Raw genomic sequence first — 13,866 nt, 5'->3', positions numbered from 1 at the left:
AATATGGTAGGATCAGTGTACTAGTTGAAGTTCATTTTGGATACCTGTACCAAACACTAATGCAGCCTTGGAATCGGATGGCAAGGTAAAGGGAACACCAATCTTTGAAATGCAATCGGCAGGTTACCTGCCTACATGTATGATATGGATGCATGATCTACATAATTTCGATGCTTGTTCTTCTACATGTTGACAATGGTACATAAGGAAGAACAAATTACTTGTTATAAGCAGTTTTTCTAATAGAGAAAATCTCATGATTAAAAAAAAAAAAATAAACAAACAAACTCTTTAAAGCTGTGTTTGTTTCACTGTAGATCTCAGACTGTAGATCTCAGATCCACGGTGGCTGAGACCATTAGGATCTCAGATCCATGGATTTAAAGTCGGACACCACACCCACCCTCCCTTCTCTTCTCCCTAAATCGAACCTTAAATCCATGGTTTTTTATGCACATTACTGGGATCGACCTTCGAAGCGCACCTTTTTAATACAAGCGGCTATTAAGCGCAACAAGTTACATACGATCTCATGAAAAAAGAACTAGAACATAAAGATAGGAAATTTTAGATATATTGCATCAATCGAGTGGTTTTCTTAAAATATTGCTGATGTTTTTGTGGCATCTGTTGATAAATCATAAAATAAACATGAGCTTAGATGGGACATAGGTGTCTTATCAGAAATATTCGCTTTTAGTGATTAAACAGCTCATTTTGATTGAAAAAATAAATCAAGAATCAATGTGGTTTCTGGAGTAACATACTTTGAATTAGAAATCCTACACTGGATACAACCATATATGTGGACCAATATTTTTAAGTCTTAAGAGAAAAAAAACAACTAAAAATGTAGACCTTTGCATAGTCTCCACCACTTTGAAAAGGTTAGAGTTAGAATTGACTCAGACAAGAGGCGGAGCCAGAAAATTCTTGCTAAGGAGTAAAATTATAATATTTAAATTTTTAAGGAGCACTTGTATCTAAATGAAAAAGTTACTATGCAGTATCAAATATGAAAATAAGCCTTTTTGTGGGTCTGGTAGGCAATTGCCCATACAGTTCCTACTCGTGCCTCTGCCCGTAGCTTAGACATAGATTGAGTTATAAAGATATTTAAGAATTTATTTGCGTTTCATATTTATACAAGAAGAGTAATTGGTAAAGTTCCTATACCTCATCTATTCCACAACCCTAGCCAGACCAGCCATGAAACAAATGTCACCCTCAGATGAGGGTGGTTGAAATCCATCGGTAACACTAAACACTGACTTGGTCCGACTTCTGGCCGAAATGCGCCTGTGCTTTGTCAAAATCTAGGAAGGACAATATTTGACTTGTAAGTGTAACAACCCCGCCTAAAGCAACTAAATATTTAAACAACCCCTTTTATAAACCATGTGAACATTTTTAATAATATCCAATGTTGGGGACTAACCCGACCTCACAGTGGGTTGTTACTGTAATTCCATTTCTTTAAATTCAAACATCAATGCATTTTTTTGAAGCCACCATTGACCTACCACTTACACACATAACCGGGAGAAATGCCTATGTTGTGAAAACCTTAGCTAGAAGTTGAAATATTGCAGTCAGGCCCATATATATATATTCATATGATCTGTTCGATGGAAATTATGCTCTAAATCATCTAAGTTGCACATTAAAAAATCATGTCCAAATTATTTGTATACAGTACGGCCGTTAAATTTCCAAGTTATATGTTAGAATATTAGTATTTAATTTAGAATCACGTCCTCTGCAACTTACTTTCCACCGCAAAACATATCTTGTACATTATGTCCGTAAGGTTGAATGAAAAGAGGAACATACTATTGATGAAAAATCTTTTTAAAAATCGGTGTAGGTGTTCACCAAAGTTTTTGTGCTCCCACTTGTCCAAATATTACAGTTTAGGTGTCAAACAAAGAAAATAGAAACCTTTATCACATGAACCATTTCGTGGTATAAAAGGATAATCGATCTCATGAAAGCCAATGGCTCAAAATTTAACAAACTTGGATGCATTAGGACCTAAATGAACATGTCCTTCAAATCAGGAGTAACGTCTGCCAGCTTTTACAGTAAAAAAGAAGAGTAGCACACCAAAGCATGACAGCGATCATAAAGATTTGAAACCAAAACCCTTTTTCATGAATCACTTTGCGGCCCGGTTACACTACGCTCCTCTGAGCCGAAAAACAATCCCTCACACACAAAACTAGACCTAAGAATGTATATTTGACAACCCATTTGAAGCATCTTAGCAACACACAAAGTCCGCTGAATTCACACACGACTACGTTAACCAGGTTCGTTCAGCACATTTTCGACAATAAAGACTAGTAACAGTCCACACCACATAAACAAGTATAAAATTAGATTCAGACTGCAAAGCTATTAGCCTCCAAGTACTTTATTTTGTTAATTACAAGGCAATGAAAACCTAAGAAGAAACTGAAAACACTAGGTTACAGTCGTGAAAGAAAGTGCTGAATCGTTGGGAGACTTCTATGTATTTATGAACACATACCGTCCCAGTACCCGACATGAGCAATGAGATGTCCTATTCCACTTCTCTTACATCATGCTTCAGCGCTCACATTTCTCATGCATATATTCGGAGATCAATTCATAAAAGAAGAATAAATGATACAGTGCTGATGCGCTATGACAACTGACTCGTCATTTATACAGGAAGAGCCGGTGATAAGGGCTCTGCTGTACCACTTGCCCCATTGAGAACTGTCACGTTCCCTTCTGAATCCACATCAACAATTGCAGAATCACCTTCCTTAATCTCACCAGCAAGCATCCTCTCGGCTAAGCTATCTTCTAGCAGCCTCATGATTGCCCGCCTTAAAGGCCTCGCTCCATAGCTTGGGTTGTAACCCTCTTCAACCACTCTATCCCTAAACCTCTCAGTTACTTGGAGCTCTATGTCCTTCGCCTTAAGCCGCTCAAACACTTCGTTTAACATTATGTCTGCAATCTCCTTTACCTCGGTCTTGGTGAGTTGCCTGAAAACTATCATCTCATCCAAACGATTCAGGAACTCAGGCCTGAAGTATTGCTTGAGCTCCTCTGTCACTAGGCTCTTGATCCGGTTGTAACTGCTATCTTTCTCATCATAGTCAAGATCAAACCCAATTCTTCTGCCACCTTTCTCAATCACGCTGCTGCCAACGTTAGATGTCATTATTAAAAGAGTATTCTTAAAGTCTACTGTTCTACCTTTACTGTCTGTCAAACGACCATCTTCCAATATCTGAAGCATCATGTTGAAGACATCAGGGTGTGCCTTCTCAATCTCGTCAAAGAGAACAACAGTATAAGGACGCCTACGCACTGCCTCTGTGAGCTGGCCACCTTCCGTATAGCCAACATAACCAGGCGGCGAGCCGATGAGTTTGGAGACAGTATGCCTCTCCATAAACTCACTCATATCAAGACGAATCATAGCTTCCTGGGACCCAAAGTAGTATGCAGCCAAAGCCTTTGCAAGTTCGGACTTCCCAACACCAGTGGGACCAGAGAATATGAAGCTAGCGATTGGACGATTTGGATTCTTGAGGCCAACTCTGGCCCGGCGGATAGCACGGCTGATAGCCTTGACAGCCTCATCTTGGCCAATTACCCGCTTATGCAAAGTCTCCTCCATCTTGAGGAGCCGGTCAGATTCATCACTGGAGACCTTCTCTACAGGGATGCCAGTCCACGAAGACACTATATGTTGTATGTCAGCTTCTGTCACCAATGGACCAGCATCACCTGCCTCAGTCTCAGCCTTTGATTTCTCTTTACCTTTTTCTGTAAGAGCTGTAATTTGTGCCTTCAGTTCCATTTCACGATCCCGCAACTCACCAGCCTATATGATAGGAAACAAAAACAGTGTCATATTCTACCAAAAACATGAAATCCCATTTGACACACCTGGAAATCATGAACATGCAACATCCTCGCTGTACTTTAAAGTGCATGAACATACTTATTATACAACCGTTAACAGAATCCTCTCCCCAATCCTTATATGACGCTACAAATATGCAAAATTATACACCACCGTTCTTATGAATATGGTTTGCCTACAGTGATGATCTCCTGACAAGCCATGCCAATTTATGATGATGATATTCAACATAAGTAACATGCAATGAGAAAAAGCACCGGAGAAAATCGAGCCCCCACGCAACAGCCAGCAAAATGCAGGTTGTATCAATCGACATACCTTCTCAAAATCTTGACCACGAACAGCCTCATTTTTCTCCTTGGTGATTTGTCTAAGCTCTTTGTCCAGTTCTCTGGCCTCCTCAGGAAGCTGCAACCAAATGTCAACAAGACACTCAATAAAACACATTTTTAATTCTAATCAAATAGAATAAATATGATAAAAATATAAGAATCCAAACCTGTGCATGACGAAGCCGTACACGAGAACCAGCTTCATCAATCAAATCAATTGCTTTGTCAGGTAGGAAGCGGTCACTGCATTGTGATAGTGTTCGTCAGGAATGCATGAATGTAATGCCAGAAAACCTCAGTTCAGAAAGAAATACAGGTCTGCTGCAGTTCCAGTACATTAATAAATAAGAACTACAAACTATATGTAAACGACTATTTTCCCAAGGACAGGATATGCCTCAGCAACTAATTCAGCCAATTGAGCTTCACCATACACCAAATAACATGTGATTGCATTGTGACAAATCACCACTCCATCAGAAAATAAATAAGAACTGCAAACTCTATGCACAAGACTACTTTTCCAAGGATCAGATATGCTTCAGCAACTAATTCAGCCAATGAGCTTTATCATACACCAAATGACACGTGGTTGGATTGCGACAAATCACCAATCCAACAGAAACTTATGGATAGTCCAGAATGGCAATTGATGCAGATCACAACTAAAACCTATCTTCTTGATGGTTGCCTAAAACGTAATAGCAACCAAATGTTTCCCTAAACCAGTTATCCTTGACTATGGCTACTGAAAGCCTATGTCACACAGGTGTAGGGTGCAGGTGCAGCAGTCCCCCGATGGGTAAGGGTGCTGTAACGGCTGTGTGGGTGGGCGAGTGTGTAAGAAACTATCGACAAGGCACAAACCAAAAAAATATATATAACATTAACGACTAACAAGCTATCATAATATTAATTCCATCAATGACTCAACAAAAAACAATAAAGCAGAGCCAATAATAAAAGTAAAACAGAGTAAACAATAAAACAGATTATACAGTAAGGTGTACAACTGATTATCGTTTTTTGTGTATGTCAGCAAGAACAGGTGGTCAAATTCACAATAAACAGATCAAAATTAAAAATAGAAACAGTTAAGACAGCTTACACACATAAACTAGATTATATAAAAGTTAAATAGATTATACAATAAACAGATTATTACATATAAAATAGATTATATATGTCAGCTAAAATAGGTTCACAACAAACCGAGAAAAACCTGAACAAAAACAACAGATTATACAATCAAAGAGAATACATAAAACAAAGTTAAACAGATAAAAAGGATGAAAAGATGTAACAACAGATAAAACAGAGTAAGCCTGTTGCTCACGGTCCATCAATTTTAGTCTAAAACACCACTGACAGAAAAAATACAGACACAGACACAGAGAGGCAACACATTTTTTTCCTTTTTTCTTTTTGGGAGTTGATTTTTGTGTGTGTGTGGGTGGGTGGGGTGGGGTTGGGGTTGGGGTTGGGGGGTGTAGTAGGGGTTGGTCGGGACCATAAATCACTTTTTAAGTGAACTGAAAAAACTAAAATAGAATCCAGTCATGTTTGACTGTACCCGGGTCGCTGTTGACTCAGGTGGGTGTGGCTGACAGTACTCATGTTGACCACGTACCACACCCAAGCCACACAGCTTGGGCAGTTCCAGTTCTGATAATCCCATGTTACTTAGCTGAAAGCTGAATCTTTCTCTCTAAAACCAGAATTGCTCAGCATCAATAAGTTCAGTAAAAGCATACAAGCAATTGGTTCCTGATGCAGTATTAGTATGGATTGGATCTTATTATATTCGGATTTGTTTAGGCTTATTTGGACTTTGAAGTATTTTTGGGTTTAAAACTTTTATTTTTGTGGACCCAAGATCCAATTTGGATCTTAGGCTTAGGCCACTTAAAAGGGCATTTTTCTTGTGATTGGGGCTAGTGATGATTAGGAAAACCCTAATTCTCTTTATTCTCTTTTAACATTGAATTTCTTTTTTCCCTTGTTTTCCTGCAATTTTCACCTTTGTTTGTGTTCTTTGGTGCCCCCATCTGAACCCAAACAAAGGAAAAAATTGCAGGAAAACAAGAGAAATTCAATACTAAAAGAGAATTAGCATTTTTTTAAATCATCAACTAGCCCTAACCACAAGAAAAGATGCCCTTTTAAGGGGCCTAAGCCTAAGATCCGAATTGGATCTTGGGTCCACAAAAATAAAAGATCCAAACCCAAAAATACAGCAAAGTCAAAATAAGCATAAACGGATTTTTATATAAGAGGATCCGGTCTATACTAAACTATACTGTATCAGTTCCTTAGACACGCACTCAAGTCAACCAACCGCATGCTCGAAGTCCTTAAACATGAGCATTGTACACGTTTAAATGAATAGAATTAATAACAAGGCCTAAGACATGTGCCAAAACATCTATTTTATAAATTATGCTGCCACATCATTATAAAAAAAATGAAAACATCATCACTAGAATGTGCCAATGTCTGCTCAAGAAAATGAAGTTAGAAACCTGTGGGATAGTCAAGAAAATTTAATTTCCTGTAAACTTATTGTGTGTTGTTATATCCAATGTTCTGGCAACTACGGAAAACTCATTTACACAATAGGCACAAGAGATCCTACTGGATACAAATCAAACTGAAGAGATACTTTGAATGCAAAACCATCCTCACAAATATCATTCTAAAGTATTTACTAATGACGTCCTTCATTGTAGTTTTTTTTTTTTTCTCTTGGGAAGATCTTGGAAGCTCAAATGCTTAAAATATATAAACATTTAATAAAAAAATTTACTAATTATCATATTCCACAAACTTTATTACAAAAGTTATTCAAAATATTCAAAACATTTTTTAAATTTTCGCATACATTTAAATTTTAAAGTGCATGAAGAAGGATTTTTTGGAAAAGTGGGATAACATTGCAATACTTACAATATCTTGAAAGCTTTCAATATTTTCCCAATAAAAATTCTGTTTTTTTCATACATTCAAAATATTGTCCAATGTCCATATTTGTGACAATGTGCATATGAATGTCAATGACAGTTTGCCATCATGATGTAAACTGCAAAATGGCCCCAAATACTGACCTGATGTACTGATGTGACAGTTGTGCAGCAGCAACAAGGGCCTCGTCAGTGTATCGGAGCTTGTGATGAATCTCATAGCGTTCACGTAAACCTCTGAGGATCAAAATGGTTTCATCAACGGTTGGTTCTGGCACCTTTACAGGTTGAAACCGCCTTTCTAGGGCAGGGTCTTTCTCAATATGTTTCCTGTACTCGTCCAATGTTGTAGCACCAATACACTGCACATAAATTGGACCAATAATTGGTAAGTGATTTTTCCAACAATATATGTCTTCATTCTTCAGGGTGTTATGTCAATACAATAGGTAAACTTTCCCATCAGATACGATTTCATCACCTGAAGTTCTCCTCTAGCAAGAGCTGGCTTCAAAATGTTTGCAGCATCTATGGCTCCCTCTGCTGCCCCTGCCCCAATTAGAGTATGGACCTCATCTATAAATAGAATTATTTCATCACTCTGCTTGATTTCTTCCATTAGCTTCTTTAATCTTTCCTCAAACTCTCCACGGTATTTTGTACCAGCAACAAGAAGACCCATGTCAAGAGTAATCACCTGAACCAATATTCACATCAACATTAAGCAGATTCAGATCAGAACATGAACTTAATAGGCAGAATCAAGGGATGCAGACACAATCAAGGGAAAAAAGGAATCAGAATATAAATTTATCAGCATTAGCATCACCCAAAACATATACATTACTTAACAACTCACAGAGCCAATAGCTTGTTTTTATCATTTTGTCATACAATATGATCTACAATAAGTCAGATTAAGCCTGAAATTACCTTCTTTCCTTCAATGGTTTCAGGTACATCTCCACTTGCAATCCGTTGAGCCAGGCCTTCTGCAATCGCGGTCTTTCCCACGCCCGGCTCTCCAATAAGGCAAGGATTGTTCTTTGTCCGCCTCCCCAGTATCTGGGTAACACGCTCAATTTGATCCTGTCGTCCAACAACAGGATCTAATTTTCCCTGAAAAACAGGTGATCAATATAACTGTTAATGGCAAAACTCCTTTGCACTAGCATAATAATTCATAATACATGTACCTCTTCTGCCAATTTTGTCAAATTTGTGCCATACTCCTCCAATGTTGGCATCTTGTTGCCACTGCTTCCTCCCCCAACACTAGCTCCAACTGCTTCAGTGCTCTCTCCAACCATGCGAATAACCTGTTGCAGTAAGAAAATTGAGCACACACAGATCATACCAAAAGCAAGATGTCACATAAGATAGTGGAGACCTGAGATGTTTCCATGTTTAGTCTGGAATATGCCCAAATATTGTGGCACAAATTTCACATTTTTTTGTGTTTTTGCATGAATGTACATCTCATATAACCATGCATTGCAAATCTAGGACTAAGAAAGGAGACCGACACCCTGGTCTTAGATCTGTAGACTATTGGCTGTACGATTGAGGACCATAAAATCAACTGAAAATAATATGCAGATGACAGTTGCCAGGGACTTGCCTGTGTGCGTATGTTGCTTGGATCAGCTCCTAGGTTCTCAAGAACGCGAGCAGCAACACCTTCACCCTCACGGAGCAATCCTAGAAGTAAGTGCTCTGAACCAATATAGTTATGGCCTGCAATTAGAAAACACCAAGTAAAGAAGTTGAACCAAGTATATTTACTGCACCATGGCACAAGGTAGCTTCATGGAATGCATAGGCTGCATGTAACCTTACCAAGTTGGCGAGCTTCTTCCAGAGAAAGCTCTAAAACACGTTTAGCACGAGGTGTGAATGGTATTTCTACAGCAACAAATCCACTACCTCTACCAATAATCTTTTCAACCTCCACTCTCGCATCCTTTAGATTGATTCCCATTGACTTTAACACTTTTGCTGCAATACCTGTTCCTTCACCAATAAGACCTAACAAAATCTGCTCTGTACCAACAAAATTATGGCCAAGGCGTCTTGCTTCTTCCTGTGCAAGCATAATAACCTTTATAGCTTTTTCAGTGAAACGCTCAAACATAGCTACAGCTACTCCTCGACTTCCCTTGCCTCTTGGAGCACAAATAGAAGATGCAACAGTGGCATGAAAATCTTTACCAGTTCTCAGAAGCATATCCAAAGAATTAGACCCACGCAAACCCCTGAAACCTTGTAGCCTTGGGCTGCTTGTTCGGATAGTAGTCATCATCTTGACCGACCGTCTAGCTTTCCCAGAGCTAGAAAGCTGTCTATTACTCTTACTCACGATGTCAGCAGGAAGAATTGAAGACTGTACCATCGTCCCAGCCATGATTGCAGACAACTATACAGCCTTCTGCCCCAACAATGTTGCAGACTACACTGTACCAATGAAAAGCTTTAGTAGCGGCCAGCTGGAACTCTTTAAAGGCATGAGACATACAAGAAAACAGAAAATAGATGACTGAAATTGGCTGCAACAAGTCTGTTATAGATCACAAGCACAACAGCTCTTGCTTGGATATCCTAAATTTCTAATGAAACCAAAAGTCTTTCATTGTGCAAACAAACTCCCAAGACATCAAGACTCTGTAGAAACACACATAACAAGTCCAACAAGTACCAACCCAAGCCCTATTAGAGCATAACACAATAGTTTCAAAACACCAAAATAACTCGTACACAGCAAAGAAGCTTCACCAGATTTGTGGAATCTGACACATATGTAGCACTATCTAACCCTGACATGCTATCAACCAAACAGCTTGCTGCTTAACAGTGCAATATATTGGAACATACTACTCAATGGAAAGCACAAGCTAGACCCATCAATGTTCTCAGGATGCATCCGGAGGAAAGGACAGAACACCAGGTTATTTTAAATTACTAAGACTGAAAGTTATGAGGAATCAAGAGATGCTCACAAAAAGAACCACAGGAAAGGGAAAGAGCACCACCAACAAGTGCAAAAGGCAAGCAACTACAAGCTCATAGCTGGCCAATAAATTGTATCATTGCGATCTTAAGAAATTGAAATTAAGAATAAAAGAACATACATGCAATTCCATGTCAAGAGGCAGTCTCTTATTGTTGTTCCAAGGTTGAGGGACAAATAATGAAGAGAATTCGGGAGCTCACAAAAGAAAAGGCCAGTTTCTCAAGCTAACAACAATTCCAATCCCATGTTGCACAAAAAGTGACGAAGATAACAAGAGACTTTCAGAACCATTTAACCGTACAAATTTCTCAGCAAGGAGAAAAAGAAATTGACTAAACAATTGATTTTTTCCATAAATTTTCTCTTAAAAACCCGCTAAATCTGTCCATTGAAGAGAACTAGATTCCCCCAAGAAGCACACTTACCACAATACATGCGTCGTTTTCTTCACATACTACATGCATTTTCCAAATCTGTAATTATTAGAAACGCCACCTACGTGATACGTCATATTCAATTCAACTTCCATATTCGGGGCAACAACACAAGCAAATAGCAGCCCCCTCCTTTCCGAAAAACAAATACCACAGTAGTCACTAATTCCACAAACTCGTAACTCTAGAGCTCCGAGGTATAGGACAAACGCGAAACCGATAAAAGCAGCATATGTTTAGCACGGTGTTCCATGCCCTAATCCCCCGAAACGAAAACGAATCCGAAAACGTTCCGTACCCACTAAGCAACAAACTTCCTAGAAAAGTTCCGTGAAATATTCCAAGAGAACACCGAGCATAACCCAATCAAAGCTCTCACCTTTCAGATAGAGGACTCCCTCACCGAGACCCCGCAGAAGAAGAGGAAGAAGAAGAAGAAGAAGAAGAGGAAGAAGAGGAGGAGGAGGGAGGAGAAAGAGAAGGAAGGATGAGAAAGGAGAAGAGAAGAGGTGCACGGCAATCTGTTGTCGCCTGCCCCCAGGCCAACCTCTCTTTTCTACCACACAGTAGAGAGAGAGAGAGAGAGAGAGAGGGAGAGAGAGAGAGAGAGAGGGAGATTGTGGATGAAATAGCGGGGCGTCGATCGATATCCTCCCGATAGATATTTGCCCCTCTTCCCCTCGCTTGCCGGAGCCCTAAACTGCCGACGTGGCGCAATTCTAAGATTCCATTGGCGGCTTTGGTGTTCTTCGCTCGATCTCGCTGCGCTCGAGATGGCTCTCACCTAACGAGTTCGTACGTTACTTTGCCGCCCAAAATATCGGCCGTACATATAGGCTTCATACAAGTGTCTTTCCCACTCTTATCCAAAAATATAACGATATTAAGTTTAATTTAGATGTCCAAATATGGAATAAGTTCCCACAATTTATAAGCAAATTCTCCATCATTCTATCGTTAAAATGAGAAAACTTTAACGTTACATTGAAAATTTTGCCATTTAATAAGTATATATGCACATATATAACGGGCCGTTTGATAATAACCTGAATGCAGCAATATATTGTCAATTTAAGAGAATCGTTTATGTTTGCAACAATTTCTAGTGATGAATGTTGAGGTCATTTGCAAAAATATTTCGAATTTATAGCGTTATTTCCCTGGCTGTGGGTTTCCCTGGCGCGATATTTGTGAGGTTGCTTGCTTGTGGTGTAGGATTCATGGCAAGCTCGTCCAGGCGGCGCTCGTGACGTAGAAAGATTTGGATTTGGATTTGGATTTAAGTTTGAATTCTGACTAATTAGAAATCTCTTAATTAGTTGAATTGGATAAGTTACAAAAGATTTAAAGGCACCTCCTATGTCTGATCCGAAATCACTTTTGAAAATCTTGTCTAATTAGTATCCAGTATTATTTGGAATCGTTTATTGATAATGTTTTAGTTTTCGCTTGTTATTGAGATCTCAAACTCAAAATGGACCTAATAAAATTCCCACTAAAATCTGAATTCTAGTACGTGTGAATGACTTTCAAAGCCAGTTGGGTTTGACCGTTTGAGGCTGGTTTTAATAATTCTGTCCTGATGCCCAATATAATTAAGCTAAAAGTCAGTTATTGTAGTTTGAAATACTTTAATTTTTGGCCTGCATAACTTTAAAAGATCACCTTTTATGTGTCCACGAGAGGGTTGAGGCAACAGTCGGGGCGGGGCTACTAAATGGTCACTTTTCTTGGACATTACGATGAAATATTTGTCGTGCGCATCTAAAATATCGTCTTTTATCCCTTTTTTTTTTATAAGAGCGGCATTTTTCATGAAAACTGTCAAATGAAAGAGCAGAGTGAAATTTTATTAACCTACTTATAGAAATGTTATTTTGATAATAAAAAATAAATTTTAATAAATTCCAACTCATGTTTTCTATCTTTCAAAATAACATATTCACTTTTCACTTTTTTATTTGAAAAATTTAGTAATGGAAATAAGTTGAGCATTCAACCATCACAGATGACATGTTCTAACAAGCAAATTGGTTGTATCAGGTTCTCCCGTTTTTTCCAAGTATTGTAGTCTGGTAAGCCTGAAAATGGAATTTCTATGTTTCAAATACAGATGTTGATTATTCGAAATTTAATTCAAGGTATTCAATTAAAACGATCACATCCAAGTAATGCCAGCGGAGCTAAAGGGCGGCTGGCAGGAGCCATAGCTCTCCTCAAATTTCGAAAATAAAATTTTTATATTTTGAAATTTTAAAAAATATATTTCCCCGGTGACAAATTTTTCGAAAATTTCTGTCCAGTTGCCCTCCGTCCCTCTCACCGTTTATAGCATTTTAATTTCTTTACCAAAATTCAACAAAGATGTCGGCTCTGTATAGGCGCCCAAATCTGATTACTTCCAACAAAATTTGGATATGGTTTTGATTTTAAATATTCCTACCCGATCTGCTTCCCAGCTAAATTAAGCCACGTCCCTACACTTGGATATGGAAACAGATAAATTCAACTAAAATGCCCCGACCCGGAATAAGCATTGAATTGAAACCACTCTTGTGGTCGGAACTCTTGTTCGTTAATATCCACAAGAGTATGTAGAGTCCGCGTTTCACATGCTAAATGTGCATAAGAGGTTGCAATGTGAGATCAATGCTCATAGATAGAAAAGGAAGGTGTGAGAGCATGGCTACGGTGTGGACTTAAGATGTTAATGGTGGCGAAGATCAAGTATTCAATAATACTCTTTGAAAAATTAATTATAAACGTAGAGAGTGATTGCACTCCAGAAGGCTCCTAGAGAGAGAAACACGACGACCATTCTAGAGAGAGAGAGAGAAAGAAAGGAGAGAGAAACAGGGCAGTGTCCTAGAGAGAGACTTACTTTTGAGGGTGAGAATTTAGAAAGAGAGAGAGAGAGAGGGCGTGCAGAGGATGAAGAAGAACTTGTAGGATCCTTGCTGACATAGGGTTAACACTCTATAAGATTTTTATTAATGGATATGTATGGAGAGAAAAGATTAAGTAATTCAGGTTCTATGTGGGGCATGCATTAAGCTGTGACGCTCTAAATGAAATCAGATGAGCTTGGGTCATGGAAGGAAATGCAGGTCGCATATTTGTGTTAACGACTATTGTGCAACGTGATATAGGTGAAAATAATATTAAGAAGTGACGTCGGTACCTGTGGAGGTAGTCGGTGAAAATAATATAGGTGAAAGCT

The 13,866-nt window shown here is 38.7% G+C and overlaps 1 protein-coding gene across 1 annotated transcript; it reads right to left on the bottom strand.

Annotated features, from left to right (window-relative positions):
• Window positions 1-2,363: 2,363 nt before the first annotated feature.
• Window positions 2,364-11,280, bottom strand: LOC116248238 (chaperone protein ClpC1, chloroplastic). Its single transcript, XM_031620905.2, has 10 exons — window positions 11,026-11,280; window positions 9,042-9,656; window positions 8,824-8,939; window positions 8,399-8,521; window positions 8,136-8,321; window positions 7,684-7,899; window positions 7,347-7,564; window positions 4,410-4,485; window positions 4,229-4,318; window positions 2,364-3,868 (listed from the first exon to the last, which is right to left on the bottom strand). Exons 2-10 carry the CDS (start codon window positions 9,604-9,606, stop codon window positions 2,690-2,692), a joined length of 2,769 nt encoding a protein of 922 aa, XP_031476765.1. The 5' UTR covers window positions 9,607-9,656; window positions 11,026-11,280; the 3' UTR covers window positions 2,364-2,689.
• Between the last annotated feature and the right edge of the window lie 2,586 nt (window positions 11,281-13,866).

Source organism: Nymphaea colorata, chromosome 2 (assembly GCF_008831285.2).
Source record: "Nymphaea colorata isolate Beijing-Zhang1983 chromosome 2, ASM883128v2, whole genome shotgun sequence".
Taxonomy (NCBI): domain Eukaryota; kingdom Viridiplantae; phylum Streptophyta; class Magnoliopsida; order Nymphaeales; family Nymphaeaceae; genus Nymphaea; species Nymphaea colorata.
The sequence above is the reverse complement of the archived record's forward strand: the minus strand, read 5'-3'. Positions and strand labels throughout refer to the sequence as shown.

Bases quoted from the DNA above. Each gene is read 5' to 3' on its own strand.
- LOC116248238 (XM_031620905.2), bottom strand. From the start codon at position 9,606: ATGGCTGGGACGATGGTACAGTCTTCAATTCTTCCTGCTGACATCGTG. The intron at 8,322-8,398 runs GTACATGTATTA...CCTGTTTTTCAG, and splicing joins TGACAAAATTGGCAGAAGAG to GGAAAATTAGATCCTGTTGT. The intron at 7,900-8,135 runs GTAATTTCAGGC...ATATTGGTTCAG, and splicing joins AAACCATTGAAGGAAAGAAG to GTGATTACTCTTGACATGGG.